At 39.3% G+C, this 19,675-nt stretch overlaps 2 protein-coding genes across 3 annotated transcripts in view; one reads left to right on the top strand and one right to left on the bottom strand.

The window, feature by feature from the left end:
• Positions 1–336, bottom strand: part of LOC110967434 (uncharacterized) — a 46,340-nt gene extending 46,004 nt beyond the window's left edge. For both annotated transcript variants that reach the window (XM_051943829.1, XM_051943830.1), the window contains exon 1: positions 138–336. The gene's annotated coding sequence lies outside the window, so the exon portion shown is untranslated. The remainder of the gene's footprint in view (positions 1–137) is intronic.
• col4a6 (collagen, type IV, alpha 6) overlaps positions 1–19,675 on the top strand; it is a 207,370-nt gene that overhangs the window by 169,536 nt on the left and 18,159 nt on the right. The window contains 15 exon segments of the mRNA XM_051943848.1: positions 347–436; positions 3,791–3,844; positions 3,985–4,047; positions 4,194–4,238; positions 4,785–4,838; positions 5,308–5,377; positions 5,464–5,574; positions 5,672–5,821; positions 7,304–7,399; positions 8,000–8,157; positions 8,284–8,466; positions 8,551–8,734; positions 11,147–11,191; positions 13,944–14,015; positions 18,890–18,997. Of these exon segments, the coding sequence (XP_051799808.1) occupies positions 347–436; positions 3,791–3,844; positions 3,985–4,047; positions 4,194–4,238; positions 4,785–4,838; positions 5,308–5,377; positions 5,464–5,574; positions 5,672–5,821; positions 7,304–7,399; positions 8,000–8,157; positions 8,284–8,466; positions 8,551–8,734; positions 11,147–11,191; positions 13,944–14,015; positions 18,890–18,997 (1,483 nt within the window).

Here is a 19,675-nt window from a genome sequence, read left to right as displayed (position 1 = left end):
AGCAGCATGAAATCAGGTATTTTTGTCAAATTAAAGTTCTTTATGAAAACACAAAATCACTGAGATCAGAGATAATGTGCATCATAATGGTAGTTATCAGCTTTACTTGTTAATCAGCTTAAAATTAAGACACTTACCTGATAAGATGATGTTAAAGGAAGTCACACCCGCAGCAGGTTGAGGCCCACAGTTGAATAAGTCCACATACTTTTGGCGGTTTAGTCTACAGTCTGTATATTTTTCCTTCTTTCCTCCATTTTTGTCATCTCTCTCCCACTTCCTGTTTCCTCTCCTCCTCGCCTCTCCTGATTGGCTAACAGTGTGTTGTGTGTATTTCGGACTCCAGGGCGACGTGGGTCTTCCCGGACCCAGTGGTACTCCCGGTGACGGGTCGCTAAGTGGCGAACAAACGCTCACTATCTACAAAGGAAATAAGGTAACGCAGCAGAGGGAAGGGAAGGAGCCAAGGTTGTAGCGCTGAACAACACAAACACACAAACACGTGAGGATGCGGTGGGTTTAGGTGTAAAACCGGTTTAAAAAGAAGGCAGCAGGCCGCAAAGTAAAGGTTTAGAAAGGAAGAGGAGCAGTGATCGCAGCGAATTTTACAGCCACAGAGGGGACGATGTGCCCGCGTTGAAGAGTGAGGAGCCGAAGGACGAGAGGGGAGGGGTTTGGGGTGAGGAGGGGGACTGGTCGGTCTCCATCACAACCAACATCTTTTTCCTCACACCTTCTACCAGAAGACATGATGGAGGCCAACATAAATTTATTGAATTTATAGGCATCAATACACAATGTCTGTATATACGACTTTATACAAAAGAAGGTTAAAATTATATTAATCTGATAATTCATTTTCATGTTGGTTTTAGTCAAACAAAACTGGACTTTCTAATGCGATGTCAAAAAAGAGAATTGTTTGACCAACCCAAATGAATGGTTCAAACTGGTAACACCATTAAATTGGCTTAAAATTAGCAAAATGTATTAAGGAGTTAAATTTAGGCCACTAGTTAAACTTAAATCTTCTTAACACATCTGATTCCTCTCAAATGAGCATTGCTGCAACTTTATTTCAAAGAAAGTTGGCTTAAAGTTACTAAGTTTTCCAACTTTAGCAGATGTTTTAACCAAATGTAAAGCATGATTATGTTGTTAGATGTCACCTTCTTCCCTTTTTCTTTTTGTCGCTGCAGAAAAATTCGAACAAATATGGATGTTGCACACACAGTGCTCATGGAACCATATTTTTTGCACTTTTGTTTCCGAATTTCAATACCAGTTAAGTAGAAAAAACTGTAATTTCCAGTCAATCGAGTCCTCTAAAGTAAACAGCCTTCATCCAAATCGAAAGATACTTCAGCTACAGCTCGATATGAACATGGAAAATGATGTATTTACTGTAAAGTTAAAGGCTGAAACTTCAGTACTTTAGGGGTAAAGAAGAAGCAAATCCTAAAGGAAGATAGTAATTGAAATCCTTAAGTTTATCCCAACAGTTTAAGTCATAGCAACTGAGCTTCCAAGTTTAACCTATGAAGTTGCAGCTGGAAAACAAAACAACCAAGCGACAGGATTTAGGCCAAAAGACAACATTAAAAATTGTGGAAATGCCAAGAAAATAGAGAATTTTTTGTTAAATAAATCACAATGAGGTTGATGGAAGCTTCTTTGGCTCGCCACAATTTTCATTAAAACACAAAAAAATTTAAGTTTTGACTACTTTCATCAAGCCAAAGTGACAAAGACCAGCCTTCCAACTCAGTCCCAACTGACCCTCGCTCCTCTCCTCATTCTTCTCGACCTCGTGGACTCCATCCTCTGGCCAACAGTCCCTCCCAAACCTCTTCCCCTCCTCGTTCACCAGCCAATCAGGAAGCTGGTGACCACTGTAAACAGCTCTCTCTTCCTTGGTTACGATATCCAGGGCGACGTGGGCTTGCCCGGCGACCCCGGCCAGCCAATGATCAATGGCGTTGTGGAGTTTGTGGGTTTTCCCAAAGGAGACAAAGGAAAGCAGGTTTGTTGGAAAACTAATAGTGGACTTTTTATGGGATTAGATTGAATTCCTGACACAAAGTCCTGTAACGCTTCTAAGGTCAAACGCTGGATGAAAAAGGTGAGAGACGACAGTCAAATTTAGAGTGTCTTCTTAAATACAGCATTACTTTGTGATATTATGATACTTAAGGATCATATTGCTGCTTTTTTAAGCCTGAGAATCACATTTTCTTGGTGCCACAATTTTTTTAAACGATTCCTTTTACTCTTGAACACATTTGTTTTTATTTTTGCATGTAATCATCGTATTGTTGTACAGTAACCAGCAGTAAATGTTTGAAAAACTCCAGTGGAGCATTTCAGGATTCTGAAGGCAATTATTTTTTCAAAATTTGCACCAAAAATCCCATCCAGAAGTGTAACAGAGACACTAAAATAAACAATAAATCTGTTTATCCTCACCAGGTCAAAGGAAGATCTGAAAAAATCTAACAAAAACTGCCATTTTATGTCAGTCTGATCAAAATTGCAAATTAGAGATTAAGATATTAATACACAGCAGTGATACATCGGTTTTTACCACAGTACTGGATGGCTTTTTTTTCTGAATTTGCCTTAAATTAATTTTTGTAGCATTTCAAAAATATGTGTAACCTCAGATATTTTCTGATGCCTGCACATGGACCTCCATAGTGGATAAATAGCATTTGTGTTTTCGTTTTTGATGCCAGACAGCTATTTCTAATACAAAAAGTGACTAAATTCGTGTTATATTTTTTGGCAGCTGCCTCCATTTCATTTATTGTAGTGGCTAAGCTTATTAGGGAAAGAAAAGCAGCATGAAATCAAGTGTTCTGGTGAAATAAAGTTGTATTTGAACACTTAAGATCTTTGTGATCAGCGATAATGTGCATCATGATGATAGTTATCAGCTTTCCTTGTTAACCAGCTTTCTTAAACATAATCTGTGGTTGTTTGACTTCTCTTCTGCATAAAATGAAGCATTTATGTTGACAGGTTGTTTCAATGGAGAGCTGTCAAAATATACCAAAATATTCTGGTTAAAAGGAGCTGTGAAATGGTCCAGAGAGGGGAGCGCTGATGATAATTTTTGATATTCATGAAGTGCATTTAAGCTTGGCACTGTCCCATAATAAAGGAGATGTGGAAATCACTTTAGGTTTGGCCAAATAAAAATGAAATTCATGTAAATATTTTAATTTTTTTGATTCACCAACGTAAATTTCCATGGTGATCTAGCAGGTTAAAAGAGAGACAACTTGGACCCTAAGAACGCCAATATTCGGCTCAACACTTTAATCTCACTTCATAGTATATTAATAACAATTTGAATGTAGAGAAATACACTTGGCGGCTGTCAGAAAATTCCGAAATTGTTCTTCACATGCTTAGTAGCAACTTTCTGCATCAAACAAGCTGAAGATCAGCTTCACTCCTGAGATAAATGAGTCAGCTGCTTCAAGTATCTAACATTAAAGCAGCACTCGGTCTCCTTTTGAAAGGAATATCCACCTGGCTTTCCTTAGAAATTCAAACCCAACACAACACATCCCCTCATGTGTTAAAACTGCCCAAGAATTAATGGGGCAGTTTCTGTTGTTTTCCTTTACGGTTTAGTGAAGTTACAGCACAAAGGTAAGCTTGATGCAAAGAAACCAGGCAAAGTCTGGATGATTTTAATGGTGTTCATTAATAAATCTGATAAACTGCTGTAAAATGATGCCATTCTGAAGGCCACCTTGATTCTTCTTTGTCTCTCTTAAAGGGTGAACCGGGTCCAAAGGGAGTCCGAGGAGTCCCAGGAAGTCCAGGTCGACCAGTGAGTAGTTTTCAGTAACTCCTGCACAGACAATAAAAAAAATCAAGGTAACAAACCTGCAAAATGAGCTGGAGAGAATCAAAAGCTCTGACTGAGCAGCTGAGAGATCAGTGAGAGAAATCCAGCCGTTTGTTTTCCAGGGACCTTTCGGTTATCGTGGTGAATATGGAGAGAAGGGCATCCCTGGATACCCCGGGGCAAGAGTAAGACTTCTGACTTCTGATTTCTGCTGTGTTGTACTTGGAGACACTACTGTCTAGAATCATTACTTCTATGCTCAGATTAGCCTCTTAACTTACCTCTTTCCTCTTCTTCTGTGGTGGATCTTGCTTGTGGTTCCTCCAAACAGGGTCCTCCAGGGTTTAACGGACCTCAGGGTGCTCCAGGACAGCGGGTAGGATTTATAGAGCTGCGACCACCAAACACTGAGTTTAATGAGCTGTTACATTGCAGGTGTCAATTAAGACCATATAGCACAAAAAATGCAGGCTACCATGGCAACAGATATCTGTTTTATTTGCACATCAAATATAAAAGACACATAAATATCAAACATGCTGCTATGTTGAGCTACTTTACACTTGTTTTTAATTTAATGTGTAGCTGTGCACCATTTTTATCTGAGTTCATTAGATATTTAGCATTTAATTTGCAGAAAATAAAGTTGTCTGGAAAATATAGTGACTCAAAAATGTTGTCAAAAAACTTATGAAGATAATGCTTGAGGAAAATGGAACAAAAGGTTTTCAAAGTTGTACTTTAATAAAGCAATAACAGATGAAACAGATGATTCCTCACCTTCTACTCTACAATGGTGTGTATTTTAGCACATTTAGTGACTTATTAGGGCCTAAATTATAAACAACGTATTGAGATACTCTGCAGTCTTTACACCTGTACACTATAATATTAATTAAATTAAATGTTTTTTCTATCTCAGGGATTCACAGGGAATCCAGGATTCCCCGGTCAGCCAGGATACATCGGACCCAAGGTAAGCTTTCACACTGAATGTTAATGTACTGTCACACATTACAATAAATTGTGTCTTAGCTCCATACAACATGCTAAGTGTTTAATATTTGTTGCATAATAATGTGTGTAGTATAGTAAAGAAGTTTTCAAAGAGGGAGGTAGCCTTAGTTATGAAAGGAGATTTGAATATGTGATTTATTTTTAAAGATGGTTTAGAGATCTGGTAGTTCTGAGAATTTTTTCCCATTAAAAGCCTTTGTGTAGTCTGAAGTCATGTCAAACAGCAATATTAAGCCACCATGTTGATTTCATAATTGAGTAAAACTAAGCTAAAAATTGTGCAATCAAGAGTTTAAAATGCAAAGACTTGTGGTCTGGGTTAAACCCATAATGTTTCAGGATCCTATCAACGTTTCTTCTGCTCAAACTTTTCCTTTCTGTATCTTCTGGTGTGATATTTTCTCTTCATCTGTTTGTGCATCTGACAGGGAGACCAGGGAGAACCAGGACTCCCAGGGCCTCCAGCCTACGTCAACAATCTGGGCACCTCTGTTCAAGGTAACACACAGATTCTTCCATTTCTACTAACCTACTTTGTTCCTATAAACGATGTTTCATCATCTAACCATCTCTTCTGGCTGCAGGACCTCCAGGTGACTCAGGTCTTGGTGGCCTCCCAGGCATTCCTGGTGAGCAGGGAGCTCCAGGATTTGCAGGACCTCCAGGCCAGCCAGGAGTAGGTGGCGTCTTCTCAGGTAATATGCACCAAGTATGAAGAGCTAGCAGTAAAATAATCACTCCAGAGGGATGGTTTGTGTATTCTCACAGCACAACATGAATTTCTGGATACAGGTCGTCCCGGATCCCCAGGTTTTCCTGGGACCCTGGGCCCAAAAGGAGAGAAGGGCAGCCCCGGAGCACCGGCCTACGGTGTTGAAGGACTTCCAGGCTCCCCTGGACTCCCGGGACCCGTTGGCCCTCCTGGACCTCAGGGCGTCTCTGGTATGTTCACACAGAATCGACTGATAAAACTGTGATGTTCGCCTCTCACAGGACGAAGACTGATGTGACTGATTTAAGAGAACTGAAGCAAAAGAACAGAATATTTTTATTTCTACAATTATAGTCCTATCCTAAAACCTCCCTCCGTCGTTTTAGTTGTGTTGTATCTGTTGTTTAAGTTGTCTCCTGTTTCGATTTCATAGAAGAAATTACGACCAACTCCTACATAATGATACAGCATCATTCTATGCCAGAATGATGCTGCATTATCATGTGGGAGTTCGTCATAATTTGTTTTATTGATACAGCATCATTCTGGCACAGTGCTGTGATTTAGTATAAAATAATTAAGAATCAATTTTGTCATTTTTCATGGAATAAAAGGCAGCTCACCTGTAAGAGTACAAGATAAAATAGACTTTAACTGACTTTGCTGTCCTCCAAGGCTTTTCCATTCAACCCTGCGTCATCTACCCTGAGGGGCCTGTCAGGCCCAAAGGTCAGTCCTACAGGTATCCAACAGGCAGCCATATTGCTATTGTTGCTATGGCAATACTCAGCCTGCCAAAGCGACATTCAAAAACAACAAACTCCCCCTTTCAGCAGGCAGTGTCTAAACTGCCAAACTGCTTTTTAATTTTCGCGCTGAGCTCTGTGCCGGGAGTGGTGGTAAGTATAGAGCAGCTTCAGACTTGGATGTGAGAGTGTCTCTTACTCCAAGCTGCTTCTCTCATCTTTGGCCACAAGGTGTCGCCCTTCTGTGGACGAATTCACTGATTTTACATCGATGGCAACGGTGTTCGCAGCAGAAGTTCTTGCATTTGGTTTTCTCACAAACACATTTAGCACAGGAAGCAATTGTGGATGTAACAAAAAGGGCTAATAATAGTCAAACAGGAGCTTTTGCTGCAATTGAATACAGTATTTATACAACAGAAGCAAACATCATGCATGTGACAAACTTATTTTCACAACTTAGATGAAACTGCAACACGCTGTGCACGCTGCTTGTAGTTCTCAGCCATTGTAGTCGATGTAAAATCACTGAATTAGTTGATGCTGTTTTGTATTTTAATATGATATAAACAGTTTAATGCTTTTTTAAAAAAAATAAGCCTCTCATCTTTCAGCAGCAGCTCAAACCTTCTGTCAAAACTGACAACCAAACAGAGCAAACTAACCCTGATTTCACACTGTGACATCAAGCTCCACTTGCACTGTGCTGCTTTAAAAGATCCCTGTTTGTATTGTTTTACCATTTAAATGTAAGTGCATAATCTGAATAAAAAATAGATAAATAAAAATCAGCTCCACCAAGACAGGGATTTTACAAATACTCAATGTTTTTGCATTTTACATCAGTCAGTGCAATTCAGCTGAAGTTCAAACAGTGTAAAGTCTATAAATAACGGATTTTTATATTCTTTTTAGTTACTCTGTGGCTCAGTCAGTGTGTAATTGTTCCTGTGTGTGTGCTTGCAGGTTCTCCTGAAGGCTCAGCCACTAGTTTCCCTGGACTGCCTGGAACCCCTGGCCCCAGAGGAGAGCCGGGTAACACGGGATTCAAAGGCTTCAGAGGTGCACACAGTGTCTTTCCTCACAATCTTTCTGCAGTTGTTTAATTCAGTGTTTCTAGAGGGTGCTTGAAGACTTTTATTCCCTGTGTTCTGTTTATGTTTCATTCTCCCAATGGTTACTAGTTACAAACAGTCCATCACTGTCTTGTTCTCCAGCCAAAACTATGTACAGTTTCAAAAATACCAAGTCTTTCCATTTATATATTGCTTTGTTGTATAAATTATATCATTGTTTTTGCAGTGCAAGAACTGCAAACTATGAAGCTTCCAGTCAGATTTTCTAACTGAGAATCACCATGGACATCACAAGTGTCAGCTACAGATTTGTTTTCTGCAGAAAATATGTGATCGTTTTCTTTTACACAGGAAATTCCCATTTTTGCCAACTAATTACATCATAATCTTGATATCTTCATTAAAATTGTTGGTTTTAGTGGTACTTTCATTCAGTTTTATGTGAAAAAGTTTTGTCCATGTTTTCCATGCAAATAATCACATCATTTTTCTTCCTTTTGAAACATTCTTACTTCTTCTCTCATATTGTTTGATCCAATATTTCAACATTTTCATGTTTTTTTAATTACCTTCCTGATTCCTGCAGGTGACCCCGGTGACTGTGGCTGTCTCGGAGGAGGCGCCCCGGGGTTGCCTGGGTTACCTGGAGTTCCAGGAGCCAACGGCAGCCCCGGATTCCCTGGACGAAAGGGTGAACCTGGCGACGGTGGTTCTCCTGGTTTGAATGGCGTTCCAGGATCTACTGTGAGTAAACTTTTTGCCCCCACTGTTAAATGGAGTATCTTACTGATGTTTTTATCGCTGTTGAAGTTGATTGTGTACAGGTTTCAGAAGTCTTGCTCAATAAACGTAATTTCTGTCCATCTGCAGGGACGTGCTGGTGAGAGGGGCAGCTTTGGTCGTAAAGGAGAGAAGGGGGCTTCGTACTACCCCAGCCTGGGTCTGGGGGTGAAAGGAGAGCTGGGAGCTCCTGGACCCAGAGGACCTACAGGTGAAACAGGAAAACCTGGCAGGGATGGACTACCTGGCTTCCCAGGAGCCCCTGGCCCTCCAGTGAGTACTTATACAATTTAGGATTCTTTCTCTTTCTTCTATTTTTGCTTTTCACACCTTCTTACCCCCTTTGTTTCTCTCCAGGGCGATGCTGGCTTCGGCACAGTTGGAGAGAAAGGATTCCCAGGATTCCCGGGTTCTAAGGGACGCCCCGGTGGCCCTGGTGAGCCCGGCATCGGCTACGCCGGGACCCCCGGCTTCCGTGGAGAGGCTGGAGACCCTGGCATACCAGGGTTGCCAGGGCAGCCAGGTTTGCCTGGACCAAGAGGTAAGTGATGACGAGGACGAACAGCAGACTGAAAGTGTTGGTCATGAGTGTTTCCATGACTTTGAGAGAGAGAAAGTGTGTGTGGATGTCATGTATTCTCCCTACAGGGTGAAATCACATCCTTCTCATCACATTACTGCCCATCCTTCATGTACTTTAGTCACCGTAGCAACCTCATCCTAACATGCTAAACTATTAAAAACACTTTTAGGGGACAAACGGTTCAGCTGCCTCACTGAAGCAGCCAAACTCTCCCGGAACCGAAAGGACAACATGGCCCTTGTCAGATTTTTTTCTGTGAAAGCAGCTTCTCGCCCTTCATGCCTCAGCTGCAGCAGCACACTGTTAACTACATGATTAATGGTCTCCATTAATGTGCTTACATATTTCTTCTGCAGCCAATAATCTGTAATCCATAAACTGCTTTATTAGTCAACTGATTGATGCACAATGATGATATTGTAATTGCTGATTGCACAACAACTACTGTGCTTCTTTAGTCTCAGAGGAGGTGAGAAGATTTAACATGACAGCATTAGTCAAAATTCTGATTGACAAATCAGTAAAGCTTCCATATGTTGTGTTTGGTTGAAAAGTGCTGGTGTTTTTTTTTTATTTTTAAGTTAGATTGTCTGAGCATTTTTTCTCAGCATTTTTTTTTCTGTGATTCTCTAAAATACAGAAGTATTGTGGCCTCAGTGCGAACATGAACAGTGATTTTTGTGTTGTTTTGTCGTAAACTTTTATTTTCTCTTTGAAGCCAATCAAAATCAAGAAGAAATACTTTTTTTCTTTTACAATGAGACGCCCAGGTTGAGAATGACAAAGAAATTTAACAGCTGTTCTATATCATGTATGGGTTTGTTGACTGTATATATAATAAGCCAAACCCTCTGTGTCAAGGTTGAATTTATTTATTTATTTTACAAAAAAATAGAAAAACCTGCAATCAACATGTACAGCATTTTCCAGATGTCCCCAGTGTTTTAAATTTATAGGTGTGACTCTATGTATTATAATTTACATTTTAATTAATTTCCATACTTGTTTCATCTTTGCTCTGTGTAAACACAGCCTGCAGTTCATTACAATTCAGCTATACTTTCCGTGAATTTTTGTCACATGGATGCAGCTGAGTCACTCATAGCTTCAGGGTTGCACAGAGGAGAGCAGAATTGATTTTTTTTCCAAGAATCTGGTGTTTATCTTTAGAATTTTTTTCTGGAAAAAATAGAGAAATTTAATGAAATAGTTCAAGGACTGTCAGATGATTAAAAATCAGATGATTTTCTCTTTTTTCTTTTTTTTTTTTTTTTTACAATTTTGGCTCCCATAAATTGTATAATTTAGGTGTTTTTTAGCATGCCTTTTAAACCTGCCACTTTGTAATGGGTAAGGAACCTTTAGAGACCAAAACTGTTTCTGTACCAGTCTGTAAATGTGTTTATTTCTGCTTTAAATTTAAGCATGGATGTCTACAGGAATTGACTCACTGTTGGAGCCTCAAGTGGGCATTGGAGGAACTGCAGTTTTACTAGTTTGCATCGGCTACATTTTTTTAACCCTGGAGTTTTGCCTTGGTTTCAACCCTCACAGCATATGTTTAAGATAAAGCAGAAATGAAAGAATTTCTTTCTACACTTTGTTGTAAATTTTGTGGCTGGATTTGTACTTAAACTGATGGACTGAACATTTTTAGAGTCTTCAGTGGCTAATAACCATGATGGCATCTGGAGAAATCTTGGCACTATATATTGCAAATCCATGTTTTCTACCTCTTTAATCACTGTGTTAGAGTTTTTATATTTGTATATATTTAAAAGCAACCAAGAAAACAAATATAAGCTTCGTTAGCAGTTTCCTCAGTTCTTCCTCTCTGAGACTAAACAACACAAGGACTTCCGCAGCAGCTGGCCACTTATCGTCAGTATGAATGTGTGCTATCATACCATGATGCTAATGCTAAACATCTGATTCATTTTGCTTTTAATATGATGGTTATTGTCGCTCACGGTGGTCGAGAGAGAGCAAGGAGAGATGAAAGCTTCTGATTTGACCGTGTTACAAACCAGCATCTCTCCTCCTCTTTCTCATCCGCTGATCGTAATAACCTGTTTTTAAGCACTTTGACAATGAAGCGAGCATTTTAATATGCTTTTGCTTTTAACTGAATGAGCCTTGAATTAATTGAATGGAACTGATTGCTGATTTGCTGATATCTGTTTGATGAAAACAAGAATTAATTGCTTAATTGGCGCATGCAAATGACCCTGACTGGCTTTGTATGCTGCCATCTTCTACCTCTCTCTCTGTCTCCCTGTCTCTCTCTCTCTCTCTCTCCCTCTCTCTCTCTCTCTCCATCCATCCATCCCTTCATTTCTCTGACTTTCCTTTGCATGTGTATCTGTCCAGGTGAAAACAGCTGTGGAGGGGTTAATGACGCCGGAGAGGGAACGGGTGGGTAACTAACTTTTTCATCCACCAGCCAGACTAAAGAGCCTGGATCAGAATCTGTAGCGTTAGAGCAGAAACTGGTGGATTCAAAGAATATCCAACGAAGCAGTGGAACAGGAAACTAAAGGAAAGACATTAGATGGGGCTCAAAATGGTGCAAAACCTACTGAATCATATCGTACTGTTCAAACACGTGTTCACAGTGTAGGCAGCTGTAATGGGCCACAACATCCTGACTTTGTAACTTCACTGATGCAATAAGATTTTAACAAACAAACTGGAGAGAAAGTGGAGATAAAGCCAAAGCTGAGGGGTTAATAATGATATTTTGAAAGAGTCCAATACTAACAGAGCTCCGTAAGAATGGGAAGAAACATGCGATGATACTTCTTTTTGATTATCAAGTTTTAAATGCTGTTTCAAAGCCTTTTGTCAGGCCCAGTTAGAGAACAAAATCAGGGTGCAACTGAAATAAATTGGGGGACGTTGCTGTATTCATTTAGAAATTATGTACTTTGCAACAAAAAAAGTGATTATCGTCCCGTTTGTAGACATTAAGTCTGCCTGTTGTGACAGAAAAGGAATGTCATCATGAAACGTATCATCTGCATAGAACTTCGACCCAAAATTTGTACAAGCTGACCAAAATGTGGCATCGTTCTTGCAGGAATATTCTAACTATTCTCTGTTTTTCACAGTCATGAGCTACAAAACAAATGCCTCACCTGAGTATATAGATGATTTATTTGGACATCCTTGTATGAGCTCTTCTTTCATGATGCACTTGTGCTGCACTTATGGAAACTGAGGTTGTGGTGGGGAATGATCTGGTGATAGTAGACGCGCAAAATGATGCTAACTGGAGCCGTAGCAGTGTTTTTATTAATCAAATTAATACATTGCTTTAAACAAATACTGTAGAAACTGTCCAGCTAAAAATCTCACAATTAAGTGATTACACATTTATTATTCACAGTTCTACTGAGGCTACAAAATATTAAAAGAACAATGCAAGACATGCTTAAGCACACTGTCAGAACCAGGACTGTTCATCATTAATTATTTTTAAAAAAATTTGTGTTAGCTTAAACTAATTTTAGTTCAGGGGCCACATACAGGCCAATTTGATCTCAAGTTGTCTGGACCAGTAAAATCGCAGCATGAGAAACTATAAATAACTTCAAATTTTCCCTTTGGTTTAGTGCAAAAAAGTACATTCTGAAAATGTTCGCACTGAATGAAATATCTTTTTACAAAACATTATGAACAACCTGAAATTTCTTAAGAAAAATAGATTTAATTTCAGAATACTATGCCTCATTTTGTCATTTACACATTACAACTTACAGATCACAGTGTAGACTAAACAGTATAGTATTTTGCTTTATGATCAAATTGAATTGTCCAGATCTAGAAATGAATTTTAAGTCTTACAAATTTGCAATTTGCACTTAATGTCCTTGCCTTTTGCAAAGTCGTCCCATGGGCTGGTTTTGGCCTCAAAATCACCTAAATGCCACAAAAAATACAAAAAAGTGGCTCAGAAAAAAACGGTAGTTGAAGCCTCATTTCCAAGATTTTTGTTCCTGTCGACTTTTAAATGAATGCTGGGCCTTTTCTTCCACTGTTTATAGAAATTAAATCAATGAGATCTATGTGATGTTCATTAAAACTGAAGCTTCTGACCATCAGCTGTGGAAATAAATGATCTTCCAGTGATGTGGTGCTCTCACGTTTGCATTGTGAACACATGAAAGAATCATTATAAGTTACATCTTATGGTAGAAAGTGAAAGTCATTGTCTGTCTACTAAAGTAACCTTTAAAAGGGCTTTTAAGTATTATTTAATGGCCTTATAGATTAGTTGTGAGCCATTCATCCCTTCAGGGTGCCAAGTTCTGAATAATCATGTTAGTCTGAGAATGTGTTCCCATGAATGACTTACAAGTAAAAAAATAATGATCATGTCTAAAGCGACGAATTACAACTTATAAACCTTCTATAAGGGCTGCGTGAAGTTGTCCATGCAGGTAATCATGGGAAATGTAGTCTTGTCTCCATGTCAATCATTTGTTCATGGCTGAGCCAATGGAAGCCTCTCACTCCCTGAGTCTCAGGGATTCCATTCTGGTTAAGTCAGTCGATGATTGGCAGAGTTTCAGGTCAGAGCCTCCTCTTCTTCCAGCCAAAGCTGCTGAAACCTGGCGCATGTTTCCAGCCCTGCTCTGCTCAGTGCTTTTAACCAGTGACGGGGTTTTGGGGGAGGGAGGGGAAGTAGAAACAGCTGACAAACACCCAACCCATCTTCTAATGTTTGAACTGCCCTTTATTGATTATGATGAATTTGCTACTAACGACATTCAGCACACAGTAATTCTCATAATTAAACTCAGATTAACCCGAATTGAAGTTCTTTTATTGGAGAGCGTGAATGGATGTGACTGACAATCAGTCCGAGGACAATAATTCACTGTGTGACTGTTGATATGAAATTATCAGTAAACACGAACAAACATTATTAGCAGTTAGTGATTTTGTTAATGTGTGATTCTACAGATCAGTATTTAAAACATGCTTAACTGCTATAAAGACATAAAATAAGTGTTAGTAGGTTTTATTTGGTGCAAATCTGCTGTCTCTGTGTGTAGATATTTATTTTTTAAAGTAGTTTACAATATTTTGATCAAGTTTTCATTGTGTATGTGTATTAAAGTGTATAAAATGTGAATGCTAACCTGTATATGACTGATGCTAGGCCAAGTGCTGCCTTGTGTCTTTCCTGGTGAGGATGGAGACCCCGGTGTGCCTGGTATACCTGGACGACCAGGTACACATTTTACTTAGTGATGCACTTATTTGAAAAATGTCTTTAAAAAGTCACATAAATGTCGAGCCTGTCCTCATAGAAAAAACGACCACATAGGTTGTCTGTACACGCCTGTATTACGACCGAGTGTTACGTTTTGACGTTAAGTGACCTCTAGCGGTTGAGTAAATATCGACACTCCGGTGTCTCAGCTGAAACGTCACCATGAACAAACTTTTACCTAACACTATCCCTAACCCTAACCATAACCATAACCATAAACCTGTGTTGCGAAAGTGGGGAAAAAGCCGTTTCGCGAATTAAATCCCGTAATGCGTTCCTGTCTCCCATAGGGGCTCTAACGTAAATACGCTCTCACAGGTCGTATTCCGGGGCACGTTACATACGACCTGTGTGGTCGTATGAGTTTGAGGACTTGTTGTAAATTTCCTACGGGTGTTTTTCTGTTGATTTAGTCTTCATCGGAGCCCATTTAAAAGCTAGAATACTTTATTTGATGATGTTAAGTTGTGTTTACGTGTGCAAGATTTGTTTTTTCTTCAAGGTTCTCCAGTTGATTCAGTCAAGTTAATGTACTTCTGTTGCTAAATGTCATTTAACCACTGCAGCCATGAACATTTGTATTATTGGAAGAGTTTTTTTTCTTCAAACTGGATAAATAAAACATAATTGCTTGTACAATTAGGGCTGAATATTCTGCAAAAACAAACCAAAAAACATTTATTTACACACGTGGACAAAATTGTTGGTACCCCTCAGTTAAAGAAGGAAAAACCCACAATTCTCACTGAAATCACTTGAAACTCACAAAAGTAACAATAAATAAAAATTTATTGAAAATTAAATAATCAAAATCAGCCATTACTTTTGAATTGTTGATTAACATAATTATTTAAAAAAAACAAACTAATGAAATAGGGCTGGACAAAAATGATGGTACCCATAACTTAATATTTTGTTGCACAACCTTTTGAGGCAATCACTGCAATTAAACGATTTCTGTATTTGTCAATGAGCGTTCTGCAGCTGTCAACAGGTATTTTGGCCCACTCCTCATGAGCAAACAGCTCCAGTTGTCTCAGGTTTGATGGGTGTCTTCTCCAAATGGCATGTTTCAGCTCCTTCCACATATGTTCAATGGGATTCAGATCTGGGCTCATAGAAGGCCACTTTAGAATAGTCCAACGCTTTTCTCTCAGCCATTCTTGGGTGTTTTTGACTTTGTGTTTTGGATCGTTGTCCTGTTGGAAGACCCATGACCTGCGACTGAGACCAAGCTTTCTGACACTAGGCAGCACATTTCTCTCCAGAATGCCTTGATAGTCTTCAGATTTCATCGTACCTTGCACACTTTCAAGACACCCTGTGCCAGATGCAGCAAAGCAGCCCCAAAACATTACTGAGCCTCCTCCATGTTTCACCGTAGGGACAGTGTTCTTTTCTTCGTATGCTTGGTTTTTGAGTCTATGAACATAGAGTTGATGTGCCTTACCAAAAAGCTCCAGTTTGGTCTCATCTGTCCAAAGGACATTCTCCCAGAAGCTTTGTGGCTTGTCAACATGCATTTTTGCAAATTCCAGTCTGGCTTTTTTATGAGTTTTTTTCAGCAGTGGTGTCCTCCTTGGTCGTCTCCCATGAAGTCCACTTTGGCTCAAACAACGACGAATGGTGCGATCTGACACTGATGTACCTTGGCCTTGGAGTTCACCTTTAATTTCTTTGGAGGTTGCTCTGGGCTCTTTGGATACAATTTGAACGATCCGTCTCTTCAATTTGTCATCAATTTTCCTCTTGCGGCCACGTCCAGGGAGGTTGGCTACTGTCCCGTGGGTCTTGAACTTCTGAATAATATGAGCCACTGTTGTCACAGGAACTTCAAGCTGTTTAGAGATGGTCTTATAGCCTTTACCTTTAAGATGTTTGTCTATAATTTTTTTTCGGATGTCCTGGGACAATTCTCTCCTTCGCTTTCTGTTGTCCATGTTCAGTGTGGTACACACCTTTTCACCAAACAGCAGGGTGACTACTTGTCTCCCTTTAAATAGGCAGACTGACTGATTATGAGTTTGGAAACACCTGTGATGTCAATTAAATGACACACCTGAGTTAATCATGTCACTCTGGTCAAATAGTTTTCAATCTTTTATAGAGGTACCATCATTTTTGTCCAGGCCTGTTTCATTAGTTTGTTTTTTTTAAATAATTATGTTAATCAACAATTCAAAAGTAATGGCTGTTTTTGATTATTTAATTTTCAATAAATTTTTATTTATTGTTACTTTTGTGAGTTTCAAGTGATTTCAGTGAGAATTGTGGGTTTTTCCTTCGTTAACTGAGGGGTACCAACAATTTTGTCCACGTGTGTATATATATATATATATATATATATATATACAGTGCCTTGTGAAAGTATTCGGCCCCCTTGAACTTTTCAACCTTTCGCCACATTTCAGGCTTCAAACATAAAGATATAAAATTGTAATTTTTTGTCAAGAATCAACAAGAAGTGGGACACAATCATGAAGTGGAACGAAATTTATTGGATATTTTAAACTATTTTAACAAATAAAAACCTGAAAAGTGGGGCGTGCAATACTATTCGGCCCCCTTGCATTAATACTTTGTAGCGCCACCTTTTGCTGCAATTACAGCTGCAAGTCGCTTATTTATTTATTTATTTATTGTTTATTTAATAGGGACCAGTGTATACAATAAACATGTATAACACTATGACATTTATAGCCAGAGCTAATTTGCAAAGTCCGTCCCTAGAAGGGCTTTTACAGAAGAGAGAAAGAGAAAACAAACAAACAAATAAAACAACAACAACAACAACATTAATACAAAAACAAATACATTCTGGTCAATCTAAAAATGGTTGCAGACCTGATCCCCTTTCATGGGCTATGTTTTTGGGGTATGTCTCTATCAGTTTTGCACATCGAGAGACTGAAATTCTTGCCCATTCTTCCTTGCAAAACAGCTCGAGCTCAGTGAGGTTGGATGGAGAGCATTTGTGAACAGCAGTCGTCAGCTCTGCCCACAGATTCTCGATTGGATTCAGGTCTGGACTTTGACTTGGCCATTCTAACACCTGGATACGTTTATTTGTCAACCATTCCATTGTAGATTTGGCTTTATGTTTTGGATCATTGTCCTGTTGGAAGATATATCTCCATCCCAGTCTCAGGTCTTTTGCAGACTCCAACAGGTTTTCTTCCAGAATGGTCCTGTATTTGGCTCCATTCATCTTCCCATCAATTTTAACCATCTTCCCTGTCCCTGCTGAAGAAAAGCAGGCCCAAACCATGAGGCTGCCACCACCATGTTTGACAGTGGGGATGGTGTGTTCAGGGTGATGAGCTGTGTTGCTTTTACGCCAAACATATCGTTTTGCATTGTGGCCAAAAAGTTCGATTTTGGTTTCATCTGACCAGAGCACCTTCTTCCACATGTTTGGTGTGTCTCCCAGGTGGCTTTTGGCAAACTTCAAACGAGACTTTTTATGGATATCTTTGAGAAATGGCTTTCTTCTTGCCACTCTCCCATAAAGGCCAGATTTGTGCAGTGTACGACTGATTGTTGTCCTATGGACAGACTCTCCCACCTCAGCTGTAGATCTCTGCAGTTCATCCAGAGTGATCATGGGCCTCTTGGCTGCATCTCTGATCAGTCTTCTCCTTGTTCGAGGTGAAAGTTTAGAGGGACGGCCGGGTCTTGGTAGATTTGCAGCGGTCTGATACTCCTTCCATTTCAGTATGATTGCTTGCACAGTGCTCCTTGAGATGTTTAAAGCTTGGGAAATCTTTTTGTATCCAAATCCGGCTTTAAACTTCTCCACAACAGTATCTCGGACCTGCCTGGTGTGTTCCTTGGTCTTCATGATGCTCTCTGCACTTTAAACAGAACTCTGAGACTATCACAGAGCAGGTGCATTTATACGGAGACTTGATTACACACAGGTGGATTCTGTTTATCATCATCAGTCATTTAGGACAACATTGGATCATTCAGAGATCCTCACTGAACTTCTGGAGTGAGTTTGCTGCACTGAAAGTAAAGGGACCGAATAATATTGCACACCCCACTTTTCAGGTTTTTATTTGTTAAAAAAGTATAAAATATCCAATAAATTTCGTTCCACTTCACGATTGTGTCCCACTTGTTGTTGATTCTTGACAAAAAATTAAAATTTTATATCCTTATGTTTGAAGCCTGAAATGTGGCGAAAGATTGAAAAGTTCAAGGGGGCCGAATACTTTCACAAGGCACTGTATATATATATACATATATGTATATACACATATGCTGTTTCTTTGCATAAATTGACATCCGCTGTTGTAATGATCCTGTCTACTAACCAAACTACATTTTGATGCTAAAGTATATGTAACAAACATATATGTGTGTGTGTGTGTGTGTGTGTGTGTGTACTTGTTTCTGCTATACTGGTGGGGACTTTGACCTGACTATTTGCTATAAAAGTGGGGACTTGTCTTACGGTGGGGACCTAAAATGAGGTCCCCACGGGTGGCAACACCGTTTTCTTGGCCATATTGTTGTTAATAAAAAATGTAAAAGTGCAAAAACGTTTGTTTAGGGTTAGGCATTGATTTGGTGATGGTTAAGGTTAGGGTTAGGGTAAGGGTTAGGAGTTAGATATGAATGGGAGTCAATGGTAAGTCCCCACCGGTATAGAAAAACAAACGTGTGTGTGTGTGTGTGTGTGTGTGTGTGTGTGTGTGTGTGTGTGTGTGTGTGTGTGTGTGTGTGTGTGTGTGTGTGTGTGTGTGTGTGTGTGTGTGTGTGTGTGTACAAAAAATGTTCAGTCAACAAATCTAAAGAACCAGAGCTCTACTTTTTGTCCCTGTCAGGCCCTAAAGGTGAACCAGGTTTCCCAGGAGGTTCTGGACGTCGAGGGTTCGATGGTGCCAAAGGAGAGAGAGGAGATCCTGGTTTTGGAGGTCAACCTGGACCACAAGGTAGCATGGTGTTTAGGTCCGTCTCACTGTTAGGCAGACTGGAATCAGAACCAGGACTTTGTGCTGTGAACAGTAATTGTTAAATGTAGATTAAAATAGCTGAAATATGCAGGATCTTAGAAAGCAGCTGGACTATGCAAACATATATACAGATGATATGTGCCATCTGTTAGCTAGCTCTTAGATTTACTCTTAGAAACTTCTGACAAGTATAAACAAAAAAATCTCTGGATGTACATTTTGTAGTGTTGTTCAAGGACAAACAAATTGTTTATTGATGTAGATGTATTAATAATCTGGTACTAATAATCCAGGGGAAAAGTGTATAAGCTAAAGTCTTCCATGAAAATCTGAGTTTCATTAGAGAAAAAGCTGGATTTCCTGATGATATTTGGGGATGAAACAGTCACTGATACCTTGAATATAGACATAATGGAAAAAATAAATGAAAATTTGCTGTGAAAGGAGTTTATTCCCTGCAGTTTATAGGCAGATATCCCAATCACAAGGCCTCTGATACACAAAATTTAAGATCAGATGCAGGTTGTTGTTACTCCAGTTGCTGTCCAGTAGCTCCTTCTGTGAATTTAACTAAGGTTTATTGCTGATCTATCTGGACATTAAAAAGGAATTCACTTAATTACTTCTTATCACTGTCATTGTGTAAAGAAATCAGTG

Source organism: Acanthochromis polyacanthus, chromosome 23 (assembly GCF_021347895.1).
Source record: "Acanthochromis polyacanthus isolate Apoly-LR-REF ecotype Palm Island chromosome 23, KAUST_Apoly_ChrSc, whole genome shotgun sequence".
Taxonomy (NCBI): domain Eukaryota; kingdom Metazoa; phylum Chordata; class Actinopteri; family Pomacentridae; genus Acanthochromis; species Acanthochromis polyacanthus.
This window is presented reverse-complemented; position numbering and strand designations above follow the sequence as displayed.